Source organism: Peromyscus maniculatus, chromosome 2 (assembly GCF_049852395.1).
Source record: "Peromyscus maniculatus bairdii isolate BWxNUB_F1_BW_parent chromosome 2, HU_Pman_BW_mat_3.1, whole genome shotgun sequence".
In the NCBI taxonomy this organism is placed as follows: domain Eukaryota; kingdom Metazoa; phylum Chordata; class Mammalia; order Rodentia; family Cricetidae; genus Peromyscus; species Peromyscus maniculatus.
This window is the reverse complement of record NC_134853.1, coordinates 165852996-165869379: the sequence shown is the minus strand read 5'-3', so window position 1 is coordinate 165869379 and position 16384 is coordinate 165852996. Positions and strand designations below refer to the sequence as shown.

General features: G+C 57.8%; 1 protein-coding gene across 3 annotated transcripts in view; it reads right to left on the bottom strand.

Moving 5' to 3' along the window:
- Casz1 (castor zinc finger 1) overlaps positions 1-16384 on the bottom strand; it is a 146159-nt gene that overhangs the window by 14752 nt on the left and 115023 nt on the right. For all 3 annotated transcript variants that reach the window (XM_006975227.4, XM_015994145.3, XM_006975226.4), the window contains 6 exons: positions 9296-9784; positions 4788-5622; positions 3698-3766; positions 2112-2202; positions 1204-1368; positions 47-219 (listed from right to left, as the gene is read on the bottom strand). In XM_006975227.4, the coding sequence (XP_006975289.2) occupies positions 47-219; positions 1204-1368; positions 2112-2202; positions 3698-3766; positions 4788-5622; positions 9296-9784 (1822 nt within the window). The remainder of the gene's footprint in view (positions 1-46; positions 220-1203; positions 1369-2111; positions 2203-3697; positions 3767-4787; positions 5623-9295; positions 9785-16384) is intronic.

Genomic DNA, 16384 nt, shown 5'->3' with positions numbered 1-16384 from the left:
CTTCCCCGCGGTGCCTCTTCCGGCCTTCAGCAGGCCACTCGCTCACCTGCAGTGGAAGTGTGTGGTCTTCTGTCCGTAGAACTGGCAGTCGGCTGTGCCACAGTCCTCGGTGGCTCGGAAGCGCTGGAAGCCATCGTTGATGAGCTGGGTGTTCTTCTTATGGAAGTTCTCATGGGTCATCACGTCCGAGGTGCTTGTGTACACCTTGTTACATCCCACCTGCACGGGCCAGAATGTGGTCAGGGGCGCAAGCCTGATCCTCCCAGGCCAACCAACTCAGTGTTGTGGCTGGAGCCAGGGCTCAGGGGAGCCCAGCACCTCCAAACCTCACACTCCTCAGGTTGACCCAGGCTCTGAAGCAAAGACAACCTCCAGTGACCTTCCAGCCTTCCACAGGAGTGACTGGGATCTGTTTGCGGAGTGTCAGGCTGTCTTTGGACCCAATACACTTTCAGGCCCAGATGAGGGTCCCATCTTCTCGAGAAATTAGGTTTGGGGGTCCTAGTTGGTGGCTCTATCTCTCTAAAGCCTTGGGATTGGACAAGAGCTGGACCCTGGAGGTCACCTTTAGCTCTGGGACTTCCTTAGCGGATGGCTCCTGGGCACGGGGCCCTCCCACCCACTGCAGCTGGGCCAGGCAGACAACGTTGCCATATTGAGTAAAAAGCATTGTCTCTGAGCACCCTCGAAGGCTGGCCCGTGCCGTGCCAGTGTCTGCACCGTCTCAGGCCCGGAGGGTGGCCCCCCTCCCCTCACACCAGGTTGTTTCAGAGAGGCCATAACAACTCCTGACAAATACCGGGAGGGAGGCGTGTGGGCTGCTATTTGCAACCCAAAGTTGCTCCTCCTGGGCTTGACACCTTGAAAAAGCCCAGACTCGGTGTGGCATTAAAACAAAGAATTAAACAAAAACCTCTGCGGGAATCATTTGCAATGCTGCTCTTGGTGTTAAAGCCCAAAAAATGTCGGTCTATATAAACAGCTCACTGAATTTCCCCCACACCAAGTATGGCAACAGGGACGGCCCCACCCTGGCCACCAGACACTGCCGACATCTGAGCTTCTGGGACTCTACTCGCCAGCCACCCCTATCCTGGATCGGGAGAAAAGGAGGGTCCTGGCCAGTCGGGCCCCTGACTCCTGGGGCAGAGGGCAGGGAGGCGGGTGGCAGGCGGCGGCTCAGGCTGCCGGCCCAGCAGGCACCTGCATGCAGTGGTAGTGGGTGCTCTTCCCGTTGAGGTGGCAGCCGTGGTAGTAGACACTGCAGTCGTCCAGCGGGCTGAAGCGCATGAAGCCGTGCTGCAGGGAGTTGTCGCGCTTCTTGTGCATGTTGTAATGTCGGATCACGTCCTGCTTACTTGTGAACCTCTGCCAGGAGAGAGCACCAAGTTGGCAGAAGCCCGTGCCCCCAGTCCATGTGCCAAGAGTGCTTGGACCAGGGCTGGCCCTAAGGCCCTCGGGTCACCCTATAAATAACCCTGCTTGGGGTCAAGGCAGCCCAGACTGCCCAGCCAGTTCCCGGCACACTGGCCCTTGGTGGGAATGATTCCAAAGACTCAGGAACCACAGTTCCTTCCCTGACCTCTCCTGAGGCTCCCCATGGCCACACCCAGGAGCATAAAGATGCACTGGGCTAGCCCATCGGGCCAGGGCTCTGGTGGCTGATGACACATCCTCCCTAGTGCTCAGTGCACAGGCTGAGCAGGCCAGACAGAGGAAGCAGCCTGCAGATGGCCCAGCACTACCTCTGCGCCAGCTCTGTACTTGCCAGGAGCACTGATCTCAGTGTTTCATCTTGAAAAGGAAGCAGTGAGACCAACCCTTGCAAGTCCCGGAAAGACGGTTAACTGAGGGTGCAAACCAATGGGTATAGCCCTGTCCTTGCCACACTCCCAGGGAAAGGGATTTGCACCACTAAGACATCAATGGCTGCTGCAGACACCCTACTGGTTGCTTGCTTAGCAGGAGCCCGGGAATGCAGACTGCTGCTCTGTGCTCTCTGCCCGTATACCGACGTGAAATTCAGATAGCTAGTGGAGGACGCTCCTGTCCCCACCTACTTCCAGCAAGAATCTACGCTGACCTGGCGGGTGAGCAGAGCGTGGCCATACCTGGTAGTTGCATTCTGGGTCCAGGCAGTGATAGTGCTCTCGGTACTGGTAGGCGCAATGGATGTGGCCACAGTGTTGACTCCCTGAGAACCTGAAGAGGAGAGAAAGGTCAGACCCATCTTGGGATGCCAGTCCCTGGAAGGACTCTTCAAGAACCCAGGTCTGAACAGCTATTTCTGCCTGGGCCCTGAGGACGTTCTTCTGGGGTTTAGAGGGCCTGGGTGGCAAGACAGAGGGACAAGGGTGAAGTGGCAGAGACTGGGAAAGCCAGGGCCAGGAAGTGGACCCTGTCAGGAATCCCAGGCCTACCAAGCTGCCTGACTGCTAGCACCGGCCTGGAAGGCAGCGCCAGCTGGAGCAGAGGTCGGGACTCAGGTGGGGACAGCATCAAGTTGGAGTAAGAGACAGCGCAGAGGGGAGACCTAGAGCCCATGCTTTGGCAAGTAGTGGCTTGACCATCCCCCTCCCATTCCCCACATCCTGCCAGCTCTGACCAGGGAGGGGCCCCCGGCCGGGCCAACCCTGGGATGTTATGAGAGGTGTTGAAGTCTCTCTCTCTGTTCTGGGCTTCTCCTGACACTTGAAACAGTCCAGAGTTATGAATTTTTAAAGCACGGCATCTGTCTGGCTTTCCGAGGCAGGGGGCTGACTTCCCAGTCAAGTACACGGCCAGGAGCCCTGGACCGCTGGCCACTGAATGGCCGTTCTCTGGGCCTGGATGAGGCAGGGCGTGGTTCTCACAGCCTTGGTGATGGCCAGACGGGGCCAGCCATAAGAGCCCGGGGGAAGGCGCCTCATTCAGGCAGCCTGTTCCCTTCCGTGGGTGATGCACTGCATGGGGGGCTGGGGGAAGAAACCCCACCGCACAGGGAAAGCCACCGGCAAGCCGCATTTCAATGGGAGCTGCCAGAAGGGCCATCTGCTGAGGCTCTCAGAGCAATGACGGTGATAACAATAAAGAGAAGACAGAGGGTGGAGAAGACCACGGAAGACCACGGGAAGACAGATGCCGCCAGGGCGTGTCCCCTGCCACCTGTGCCTTGAGAGGCTCGATTTGGGCAATGTGTGGAGATGGATCTTCATCTGCCAATCCCGCCTCCTTCAGGATGGCTCTCAAGGCTGGGCTTCATCAGAGTCCCCCTCCCCCACTCCTGACCCCCATCCCCCCCAACCCCGGGATCCCAGCAGGCCACGGCAGGAGAATGACTATTTCCCCCAACCCCAACAGCTCTTCTGTGGTCTGCACTCCATCCAAGGCCCCACATGAAGGCGGGACCCAGGTCGGCGGCGGCGGCAGAGGGCCCCCATCCTCACCTGTGGCAGACCTGGTACCAAGCCTTTCCCCACAGCCCTACTTGGGTTATAAGTTGCCCAAGGACTGTGTGGCCTGCCCTGTCACAGAAGGGAGGATCTAAGATGGACACAGGGGCAGCCTCTCTGGGGAGGCTAGGCAGAGAGAAAGGAGACGTGGAGAAGGCAGCCTCTCGGCCTGAGGGACGAGCTAATACATAGGTGGTCCCAGAGTCCTTGGGCATTCCTGGCTTTCCCCCCGACCTCTGTCCACAGGCTCCTCCCCAGGGGCCTACCTGGCAATATATTTCTGGTAAATGTTTACATCTTCGGTGACAGCTGGTTTATCTGTGGGCAATCCGTTCCTGGTAAGACACACAGGGAGGGCACAGCCGATTAGCGGACGGGGGTGGCTTCAGACCCCAGGAGTGTCTGATGGGTAGCTCCCTGCCCTGGGCCCTGGGCCCTCTCTCCTGGGCCCTGTATCATATTCTGGGGCACTCAGGGTGGTGTGGAAAACGTGTGCTGGCAGAAGCCCAGAGGGGCTCGGTTAGTCCACCTCTGACAGGAGTGAGCTACCCTGAGCAGGTGGGGCTGGAGGGCCCGGCCAGGCCTACAGTGAGCCTGGGTGGAAGCCAGGGCCCGAGGCCCCCAACAAGCAATGGGAATGAGTGGGGTAAAGGCTGAGGAGAAACACCGGGCAACGGAGGGGGGCAGAGGAGGAGGACAGTGCCAGACACACGCGCAGGGTAGCCGTATTCATTCCACACCCTCAAACCAAAGGGTACAGACCCGATCTGCCCGGTTCACAGCTTCCAGGACCTGGAGGCCCACACTGCTGAGCAGAGGAAATGGCTTGAGGGACGGGTGTCATTTGGCCTTACAAGACCCACTGTTTTGTCACCCAGGCCAATCTTCTATCCCTGGGTGACGGTTCCCACCTACACCTAACTTCCTGCCTTTTCCATGGACCAGGCTCTGAACCAGCCGCCAAGGCCGCCGCCTGGACCCCAGCCCCCACCCCCACCCCCACCCCAGAGTGAGCTGTTTCTACCAACCACAGCCTGCATTCAGCCCTGTGGCAGGGGGCAGAGGGCAGAGGGAACAGGTCATGGCAGCGGAGGTTAGTAACTAAGGAATGCACAGGTGTGTGAGTGTAAGGGTAGGTAGGAGATGTGTCATATGCAGGTGTAGGATCAGTGCAAGAGCACTGGATGAGGGCACGAGAGCAACTATGTATGTGTGTGTGCGTGTACATGTGTGCACATGCATGGCGATCTGGGTTACACAAGTGTCCACCACAGGCAAGGAGGTCGACCTCCCTATCCAGTCTGGCCCCTATCCAGGGTTCATGCAGGCAGTGGGCTGGGGGGGGGGGGTCCTTACTTGACAGTGGAGACAGTTCCCGTGGTGATGGAGTCTGTTTTGGAAAAGGTTGACTTCAGGTACTCGGGAGTGTTGAAGGACAGGGAGGCAGACGGCTCAGGTCCCGGCCCAGGGGCGCTGGGAGCGCTGGGCACACTGGCGAGGGGTGTAGAAACCAAGCTGGGGGTGGGCGGAACCTTGGTAGGGCCTGGCTTCTGGATGCCCCGAACGTCGTACTTGGACGGGCGCCCCACCTTGCCTGTCTTGAAGGCAATGGCCCCGCCCATGTCAGGGCTGCCCTCCCCTGGTTTAAAGAGGTGCAGGTACTTGACGTTTTCCAGGTCATACTTGGATGGCTTCTTGTACGTGCTTCCGTTCTGAGGCCTAAGGTTCTCGCCTGCCTTCAGTTTGTGGATGAAGAAGTCATACTTGGAAGCGCGGGCCACCAGGTTCTGCATCTGCACACTGCTGTGGGACGGTAACGGCAAGATGGTGGCCTTGGTCTCCAGGTGGGCTGTGTTGCTGGGTAGCCGGAGGCTGGGCAAGGGGCTCACCACCTCCTTGCCTGCCCGGTCCTCAGCCTTGCTGCCATGGGCGGGCCAGGGAAGTTGCTCGCCAGCCTTGAGTTTACGGATGTATTCCTCATATTTGGAGAAACGTGCCCGCTTGCTGAGGGTATCCTCTGACGTGGGCAACATGGAAGAGGCAGACGCCTCAGGGGTGGAGCCTGCATGCGGCTTCTCAAAACTGAGCTTCCTGGCCAGCTCATCCCTAGTGTTCTGGTCATCGTAGCCAAACATGCCGAGGAACTCCGTCATGGTGGAGGCGGCGTAGTCCCTCAGAGAGGAGGCTTCTCCTACAGGGGAATGAGGGGTGTGTCACTTCTGGGAGGGAGCCGGGGAGAAAGAGACAGGGAGCCCCTCTACCTTGAGCCCCCACCCATGGAGGGAGGGGACCAGTGTGGGGTGGGGCGGAGCAGGACATGATCTATGGACATTTGGCTCACTTGTTAGGTTTTACGACTCTTAAATTAATTTGTTTTAAAAAAAAGTAATTAATACTGGGGTAAAATAAAACGAGTTCATCAATGCCAGGAAAATCAATTTCCTAAATGTTCTGGCCGATGGCTTTTCAGTACATTAAACAAAGTTTCATAAATGTCTCCGCTCTCTCGCCTTGGCCTAATATGAAAGAGAAGCCATTTTACTGGAAGTAAGGCAAGATCCCAACCTGCCTCCTGAGGTGGGGGCAGCGGTCACAAGGAACAGAACAGGTAGGGTTGGGGACCACTAACTAGACAGGAGGGACCCCAAAGTAGAGGGAGTCACTGTGAGTGGGCGGCTGAGTTCTGCCTGGCTGGAGGATCATGCCTAGTGCTTCACGGATCCCCTGGGCAGATGAGGGACGTGGCCTAAGATGCCTCATATTCTGATCTCTTGACCAACCTCCTCAAACTTTGCCCCAATAACAGAGCGGAGTAGAGGCAGGGACTATGTCTCTGTGTCTGCTCAGACTTAATCAGTGCCTACCACCACCACCACGCCAGAATTTGTATCAAGGACAAGTCCTTCAAATCTCCTGGTCACCTTGCAGATCCTCTGCTCACACATAAGGGTGGGTCACCTGGGAGAGTGAAGATCAGAGCCTTGCTGGATCCAGGGCAACAGGACTGAGGGAAGTGTGTCCATGGTCCCCACCATTCATATCCAACACTCTGAGAATTCCTCTCTCTCTCCCTCTCTCTCTCCCACATAAGGACACATATACATATGTACAACACACATATTCTCATATACACACTCAAAGACATAATCTCATATACTACACTTACACACATACCCATAATAATGTGCCCACATTTATACACACACTGAATAGTTATATACACACTAAATTCATATCCCTGTTCTACAGATACACACATACACAATCCCCAAGCCCCACACCCAGGGACCCAGGACAAGCCTCAGCAGTGCTGGAGGAAGTGAGCCCCTCACATTGTCTCTTCCACATACAGTCTGTCCCCACAGCAGATGGACAGTCCCCAGCATACACAAGCTCATTCATGTCTCCCCCAAACTCCTGCTCTACACCTACGGTGGGCCACTCCCAGCATCCAGGTCGGGCACACGCAGACAAGTGAGCTAGAACAGCCCGGGACTGCCCTGCTTTACCTTCTCTCCTGTCCTCCCCACCTGAGCACACTCAAAACAACCAGGTTCCAGGCCAGAATTCCTAAGAACACAGCCAAGGGAAGGCGTGACCAGAGGGGCCTCCGGACTCCCTCCAATGCTGCCAGCTCTAGGAGTCAGAGGGCATATCAGAAGGGGAGCTGATATGGAGCAGTGTACCCTAGCAGGAGACAAAGCCCAGTGGAAGAAGGGGCTCTGAACCATCATGGGGGGCAGTGGGACCCCACTAGGGACAGGAGAGGACAGTCAGACATTCCTCGGACACCCAGAGTAACTCAAGGAGCTTAGAGACAATTGCCTTGGCAAGCTGATGGGTCAGCACAAGCCTGAGCTCCAGACACACAGGTTGGGGGCTGGCCTGGGAGTGGGCTCTGATTGCTGGATGAAGTGGTTCAGGGACCAGGGAAAGGGGCTAAAAATAGCTAGAGGCAGCTGAGGCCTCACTATATATGGCAGAGAAACAGAAGGCTCTGAAGGGCAGGCAGCATTGAACAGGGAGGGGGCAGCAGGGGTCCCACAGACAGCCAAAGTCCTCGGGAGCCAAGCCCATGGTGGGCAGATGAGGCTTGGGCTAAGGATGCAGTGCTCAGGGCTGAGAGGGGTCCAGGCTGGAGGCCTGGGGCGGCAGTCACAACAGTCCACACCCTGCTCCTGGGAGGAGGGGAAGAAGGCCGGAGGAGACTACCTGGTGGCCCTGGCCATGGGTGTAGCTGGGTGTGGGACGAGGGTGTGGAGGGACAGCAGTCCTTGTGCGATCCCTCTCCTCTCCTCAGGCCCAGCACAATCACCTTGTGTCTGGCACCAGCAAGGGCTTTTCCTATCAGAGGAAACTGAAGGTCACACTTTTCCTCATTGATCTTGCAATGTTTGTTAATTACTCTGTCACTGATGTGGCGAAGGATAATTAAACAGCTCTGTTTATATCTTATATGCATAATTATGTGGCTGCGCAGGGCTCCCCGCACAGGGAGGAGATGCGCCCCTCGCTGCAGGGGGAAGGGGACAGGGGAGCAGGCAGGGGAGGTGCAGGGCTCCAGGAATAAGCCTGGGAAGGGTCTGGGGACTAGAGCCAAGGCCCCAGGTCCCAGGGCTCCAATCCAAGAGGAGACCCCTCTCCTGTCTGAAATGCCAGGCCAGCCCTCCCCTGGAGCAGAAACAGGGAAGGCGGCTGTGTCCTAACGACAAGGAGACACTGATGAAACCAGGCCTCTGCCGTCTTGTGGGAAACAGGTCGGCCAGAGGAGCATGTCCAGGGCAGCTGCATGTTGAGGGGATCCGTTGCTGGGCTGAGCCAGGCTCCTGGCTCTGAGACACCCTGCTTCAGAGGGCAGGATGGGACACAGGGAAAGAGACAGGGTGGGGTGGGGGCACACAGTCCTTTCTAGACATCTCATTAAGCTACCAAGAGAGCACTTAGAGCTGAGAACTCATGCCGTCCATGCTACCGCTGACACGAGCCGCATGCCATGGCCAGGTAGCACGGCCCCAAGCAGGCTCATCCCTCTGCAGGTTTGTACAGTTACCGGTGTACCCACCATCTGCTCATTCATCTATCCAGTCTGTCTGTGCACATGTCCACCTGCCCCATCCTCTCAAAGCCCCACTGCTAGCAGCTCCCCAAGGCCTGCTCATATTCAGGAAGCTGCCAGTTCCGTCTGTCTCTCCCCCACCCATCTCTCCAGTCCCGTCTGTCTCTCCCCCACCCCGTCTCCCCAGTTCCGTCTCTCCCCCACCCCGTCTCTCCAGTTCCGTCTGTCTCTCCCCCCGTCTCTCCAGTTCCGTCTCTCCCCCCCGTCTCTCCCCCCCCCATCTCTCCAGTTCTGTCTCTCCCCCCCATCTCTCCAGTTCCATCTCCCCCACCCCGTCTCTCCCCCACCCCGTCTCTCCCCCACCCATCTCTCCAGTTCCGTCTGTCTCTCCCCCCCCCCCCCGTCTCTCCAGTTCCGTCTCCCCCACCCTGTCTCTCCAGTTCCGTCTGTCTCTCCCCCACCCTGTCTCTCCAGTTCCGTCCCCCCCCCCCCCGTCTCTCCAGTTCCGTCTGTCTCTCCCCCACCCCGTCTTTCCAGTTCCGTCTGTCTCTCCCCCCCCCCCGTCTCTCCCCCACCCCGTCTCTCCAGTTCCGTCTCTCCCCCCCATCTCTCCCCCCTCCCGTCTCTCCAGTTCCGTCTGTCTCTCCCCCACCCCATCTCTCCTATTCTTGCTAGGTTGGATAAGGTACCCGTGTCTGGAGGAATGAGGCAGAATTCCCTGGATACACCACCTTTGCCTGCTGGGCCTCTCCAGGGAACTGGGCCCTCTTCCAGCCTTCCCCGCCCTCCCCCACGGCCAGACACACACCTGAAGCCTGCTTAGCACTGGGGCCGCTGTCCTCTTTCGAAGCCGTACCATCCGAGTCCTTCTCCTCCAGTAAACTGCTATCCTTGGAGGGCTCTTCTGCATGGTCTTCTTCATCGCTGCAGCCCTGTGGCTGGACCATGTAGACGCCCTCGGGGGGCAGCTCCAGGCCCTCACGGGCAATGCGCCCCAACACCGGTGGGGGTGCAGGCTCTTCGCTGTATTCCCCATTGACCCATTTCTCGATCACAGCCCGTCTCTTGTCTTCTTCACTTCGGGGAGCCCGGGTCACTCCAGACTCAGGGCCACTGCGCTCTTTGTCCCGGGGACGGAGTGGGCTACCTTCAGCTTGGGAGCCAGCCTCTGCTCCCTTCTCCACGACCACCTGTCGGCTCAGCTTGGCACAGATGGCGTTGAGCTTCAGGCCGCCTTTGCGCTTGGCTGCCATGGGAGGCTTGCCCGCAGGTGGGTCGGTGCACCGGGTGCCTTCAGCTGCAGGGATGGAGGGCACGGAGGTGAGAGGCCTGCACACCAAACACAGCCACCCCCAAAGCAGTTCTCCATCCCCCCGACGGACGGACCACAGTTCTGTCAAACTGCCCGAGACCACCGGGCCTGTGCCCATCTCCTGTATGAGCCTGGGCGGGTGCTCCAGGGCTGGACTCACAAGTGCTCTGCCCCACAACTGCACACAGCGTCCGACATGAGCGAGGTGGTTCAAGATAAAGGAAGGAAGGAGGAAGGAATGGCTTTTCCAACACAAGAATTCCCGTGCCCGTTCCCGAAAGACTTTCCTAGGCTTGCCTGGCCCGAAGTAGCCCCTCTGTGAGGGGGCATGTCCTTTGACACAGGAAGTGAAGGCATGGGCAGGTGAAGGGCTGGCATGCGGTAAGGCTGGCAGTGGCAATGTGTGCTGCTGGCCGCTTGGCTCTGCTTCTGAATCTTCCACCTCACCACGGGTCCCTGGGGAAGAGTTGGCCGCAGCCAGCTTCCAACCTGTGCCAACCTCCCGCCTTACCGACCCAGCAGCTCTCGGCTGGCACCTCCCCTCCCTGAGCACCTTGTTCTCTGGCAGCTCTTCTGCCAGATCAGGTCTCTGGCTCTGCCCCCGTCTCTAGTTCCCGCTTCTGCCCACTGAGTGGCAGGGCTCTTCTCCTTGGCCGCTCGGGAGCCTTCCCAGGCCTCCCTCCATCAGTCTCCTCTGCTTTTCGCATCCCCACCCCACATGAAGTCTGGCCATTTCCTATGGTTGCTTCCTTCCCACAGACCTCAGTGAGGGCTACCCGAACCCAGCTCCTCGGAGCCCTGCTACGGCCACTCTTCTGGTCTTAGGACCTCCTTCTTCCCTTTAGTTCTCGTAGCCCTGGAAGTCTGCTTCCAGACCCAGAGGACGTGTTGGGACTTCAGTGAGGGACCAGCCGAAGCCACACGTCCTGTGCTTAATCTCTGACGGCAGCCACTGAGCAGCCGGAAAGGCCAGAGAAGCTGCTAGAGTAGCGGCCATCCCCTCGCACTGCTGAGCCTGTCCTCTGCCCTCATCAGGCCTCCCAGGGTCTCGGGCACAATGGCCAGGAAGACTAGCAAGGGCAGACACACATACACATCGCCATCCCATATATCAACCTGTCAGCTGTCCACCATGCATTTGGTGGGGTCCTACTCTGTGTCAGATCGTGTGGTGTGGCCAGACACAGGCCAGCGGCCACATGGAAGGTCTCTACTCACAATACCTCTGCATCTAGGGATTCCATCTACTTTCCATAGCTCTTTCCAGGGAAACTGGCATGTCCCGTATGGGTCAGGGTGCGGGGCTCTGCTCAGGGCTGTGACAGATGATGATCAAATACCATGAAAAGCTGTACCCTGAGAGCCCACCTGTGGTTATATTCCTGTCTGCCTAGAGACCTCCCACCACACAAAGGTAAGTGCTTGGACTTGTACCCGCCGATTAACCGCCCTTCAAATATACAGTTCTCAGTGAACCAGGATCCTTGCCTTGTCACAAGCTGCTGATACGTATGCTCTTGTCCCAGAAGGGACGGGGTTATGCCAGCCTATTCCACTGCTACAGAAAGGCCTACACAGCCTTGTCCCCATATTCCTAGTTCAGGGGTCATGGTTTCGGGGCCTGTGGCCCCTGCCCAAGCCAATGCCCGTTCTATTCATGTTTGTCCACAGCACCAGGTCTGTGCTGTCCAACCCAAACCCAGAGCACCCACGCGTGGATCCTCTTTGAAACTCAGTGACAGGGCTCATGGTCACACCCCATCACACTCAGCCTGTGTGCAGACCGTCAGGCTCTAGAACACATTACTGTCAGCAGGGTAGCAGCCTCACCTGGGCCCCTCTGTCCCCCGTCTTGGATGGGAAGAAGCAGGCGGAGTGGAGGAGCCTGCACTATTTTTACCAGGAGGTAAGCAGCCAAGTGTGTATGGCAGACGGCAAATGAATCTATAAATATTTATCCCAAGGAAGAGGGAAGCACAGGCTCTCGGGGCTGCACTTGCTGCTGGCAACACCCCCTCCTCGGGTCTCCACCCATCCTGGAGCCTCCCTGAACTTGGGCCCACCCAGCACACCCACCCTCCCTCTATCTCGGCTCCATGCCGAGTCTCTGCCTGGGCCCCCCACCAGCTGCGATGCAGCTGCGCACTCAGGGCCCACCCCCAGCCCCAGGCCCCTTTGCTCTAGCCAACTCCCTCTACACCTGCCCTCCAGCTGCTGCTCTGCCCCAGACCACCTGCCTTCCAGATGTTGCCCTCCCCCTGACTCTACTGATGGTCCCAAGGGTGGAGGTGGAGAAGCAGAGGATCTGGGCCCAGGACACAGGGACAGAGAGGCCCGGGCAAAGGCAAGGCTTGCAGTCATGAGTGCCCGCGCACGTGCGCGTGCGAGATTGCGGCTGCAGGAAGGGGCTTCTGTACGAGGCTGAGAAATGAGCTGCCTGCCTGCCTTCCGGTCCCCATGAACCTTCAACCAGCCCCTCCATCAAGGCCTTGGAACCTACAGATTAACACTGCCCCCTCCACTGGTCTGACCCCAGACTCCTGCCCATGTAAACATTCCTCTGACTTTCTTCCCTAAAATATAAACGCCATGGCCGGGCCTCAATGGAAGGAAGCCATCCGTCCCCGGTCCTGTCACTGGCCCTTTCATCTCCTTCCCGCCACTAGCCTGCCCGCTGTTCTATTTACACTGGACACTTCCTCTGGGAACAATACTGCCCAGGAGGCAGGCTTGGGCCGGAGGGTGGGAAGCGCATGGGGCTCCTGTTCTGCTTGTCCAGAGGTGGGCAGACTTGGGAGCGGCAGCGAAGGTGGGTAGCGGAGAGTGCAGACGAGGAGGACCTGCGAGAGTCCACCCAACTCCTGGCAGCCTGTTGCTGAACCCTGCAGCTCTGCACCAGCAGGGTAATCACGAGGAAGTGCACGGTATAGGTTACGGCCTGGCCGTGGGGCCAGAGTCCTGAGCGCACAGCCTGGCTCTGCCCGTGGTGAGCTCCAAGCCTGGGCCAGATTTCTCGCTGGAGAGGCACGGTAGAAGTGCAAGGTGAAGTCTGTCTGTGCCAAGCACAGGACCTGGCAAGCATGGACTGGGAAAAGATGTCGAGCCCAACAGGGGCAACAGGCAGGTGTGATGTCGCATCTCAATCAAGACACCAAGGCAGGGAGAGCCTGTTTGGCTCAGGGAAGCAGGAGGAAAGGACAGACAGGAGGCTTGGGGTTGCCATCTCTAAGCTCCCTGGGTTCCAATTCTCCTTATGAGGGCTTGAAACTCAACAAGCCCCTCCCCCCTCAGCAGGCATCCGAGATTAAAGGAGAACCCGCCAGGGCTAGGTAAGGAGAGGCACAGTTGTCTACCACTCAAGCGGAGACTCACTGAAGCCCTTAAGGATGGTGAGCAGGCACCACGATGATCTCATTTGTCAGAGAAGGAAGCTGATCCTGGAGCTGTAGACACCCCAGAGCATGAGCACATGCTCCCAAGAGCCACTGAGGCTGGGGCTTGAACCGGCCCAGGCTTCCCTACAGGAGTTTCTTCCGTCTCCTATGACGGCTCCTCTTCAACCTCACTTCCTGTTCCCATAACTTGGAGCCCCCTAAAGTGTTAACTGCGATGGATAAAATGGTGCAGCAGATTGCTACAATAAATAATTTACTGATATTTATAAATATTCAAATCAGCCAGCTTCAGAAATCGAATGAAGGGAGGGCCTCGGGAGAAGGGCCCGATCTGGCATGAATCTCATCATTCCCTCCGAAGGCTGGGAAGGCCAGGGCTCCTGCCAGCTTTGGTGAGGAAGGGGGGCTCAGAGGGCTGCACCTGGGCCCCATGTGCCCCAGCCTCCCTGACCATGAAGTGAAAACCAAAGGTAGCTAGAAGAACGGCTCCCTCCTCATCTGGTCCAGCCAGACCGTCTCTCAGAGGCAGCCTGAGCACAGCAGGAAAGGCTTGATGCCCGCTGCCTTGTGGCCCTGGGTCTTGGAGTTGCTGATCCTGCTGGGGTGGGGGCAGTCCCATGGGGCTGGGCAGGCCTGGCAGCCCCCTGCCTCCACCCCCCATGAGTAATGTATTTCGTGGCCAGGCTGCCTGTCAGCCACCGGGCTCCGGTGCTTTATGGGCTCTGCTTGGTGGCTCTGAACTCCCTGGTAGGAAATAAAGTTCTCCCTGCGCGTCCCTTCTAAACATTTCACTCAGTGGAAACGGTGTTTAAGAAAAATGAGGACATATTTCTTCCTAAGGATGCAGTATCCCCTTTGGGCGGCCTAATGCCCGCTGTATATCAGGAGGTGGGGAGGCAGGGGCCAGCAGCCAGTCCCCTGGGGTGGGGGTGTATGGGGCCTTGCCTGCCTTTGGCCAGAAGCAGCTCAGGGGCCATGGGCACTGCTGGGCCACTCTGGTGACTGTCCTAGCCCACAGTATCTAGAGTCCTGTCGCAGGTGGACACCCTCAGAGCACCTTGTCCACGCCGGGGAATACGCTCTGGCGCAGGCCTTGGTGATCCCCTCATATGCCACCATGTCGGGTGTGGTGTCCCCATTTCCAGATGAGGCAGCAGACGCAAGGAGGCTGCTAACTGCTTTCTGTCACCCGGTCAGCACTAGAGCACGGCTCCCCCCAGGCTCAGATGTCCAAGGCCACAGGCTTAAACCCTGCACAGGCCTCCCACAGCCTTCCGAACAGCTGTCCAGAGTCTCAGAGGTGGTGTACTGTTGGAGTTTCTGCCCTGGCTACCCAGGAAGAGCTCAGACTCCACAGACCACAAGCCCCAATCTGGCAGTGCTGTGCCTTGGCCTCAACACCACTTCAGAGCACCGTCTGCAGGCCGCGCCTGGACTGAAATGGGAGGCTATGTTGTGACAACAAGACAGGCAGGCAGTTCACTTCCTGTATCACCCCGGCTTGTTCAGCACAGATGCGGGGACAAATTTCAAGAGTGATTACAAGAGCCACGACTGTGGCAAAGCACACAGGCGTGACACGAGAGCCTGTGAGCAAGGGAAGGAGCTGGACACCGGCCCCTCACTTCCTCCTCTGCCACTGCTCTGCCTGTCTCCATACGAACAGTTCCCTCCCCTAGCTCTCCTGGCCAACAACTGTCCCCTAGGAGAGGGATGTCCCTTCTTGGGCCTGATCCCAACCTTGGCTGGGAACACAAGGGCTTCTGAGTATTTGTGGGAGGAGGGAAGGGTTGCTGCTACCCTGGGGTTCTTGGCCCTCCAGGCTGGGGAGTGGGCGGGGCTTGGCCACTGGGCCCTAGCTTGCCCCCTTTGTTTATTTATTTATTATGATTTTTTTTTTTTAGTTCAGTTAAAAGGTTTACTATCCAGACGCGTCTAAGTGGCCTCACTTAGCGTAAGTAACTCTATAAATCAGGGGAACTGTTAGCATCCACCGCACAGGCTGGCTATCAATCTCCCCCAGGTCACAGCCAAACAGGAAGGGGAGAAAAGAGAGAGTTGCCACCCAGGGGAGATTTAAAACACAAACTGAGCAAATACACATTGACTTGTGCCTGCCTGCTGCTCGTGTGTGTGTGCAACCACACGCGAGCACGCGCGTGCTCACACACACACACACACACACACACACACACACACACACACACGTTTACACTTACATGTGTGCAAGTCTCTATGGTTGTGTATTCACATTGTGTACACACGTGGGCCCAGAGAGGTTCTGGAAGTGCTGTGTGGTCGTGGTAATAGGACACAGACACAGTTCCAGATGCCAGAGGGCAGACGATGTGAGGGGACACCAGGCCCCCCAGGGGTGACTTCTTAATTCCTGCGGCAGGCAAGGATCAGCTTGGTCCCTTTCCCTTCTGTGGCCCTGAGCTCTGCAAATGCCATGAGCCTGAGCTCAGGGCAGGCACTTGGCAAAGTCAAAGAGAAGGCTATGTGGTTCTCACATGCTCATCTGGGTTCTTACGCACGGAGCCCCAGCACTGGGCTTCAGAGGAAAGAATCGTCTAAATGAATGAGCATGGTACCATGCAAAGAAAGGAAGACTGTGAGACCCAGCAGGGTGACCTTCTGGTAGCAGCAGCAGCAATGCCCCACCCTTTTACTGAGGAGGTACAGCTGGGCACCCATGTAGCCTGCACCTAGGCTGCCATGCATCCTCCGTGAGGCCCCACCTAGAAGACACTACTAGCTGAGCCATACCAGGCACTGGAGCAGGGTGGCAGCTCTGAGTATCCTCTATGGTTGGGCAGCAGACACAGGTCAGGCAGTCTAAGGGGGAGACCCACCGGGCCCATCTCCCCTCCCTGCAGCCCGAGGCCTCCCTGGCTCACCCGCCTGCCTGCCCGCTGCATCTCTCCATGAACTCTATTTCTCTTCCTCTCTGAAAACAACTGAGCTGTAAATACTGTTTAACCTTCTCCCCCCCCTCCCTACCACCACCCCCTCCCCTCTGCACTATAAAAACACAAATATGCCATAACTCAGCCGGCCTGGCCGCCCAGCCTCCAACATGCCCCGCGCCCGGGCCTCTCAGGAAGGTCATTACAAACGACTTTCCGATTCACTGCTCCTGAAATAATTTTGTGTATTAAAACCTGAATCTGCACTTTCTGGGGCCGAA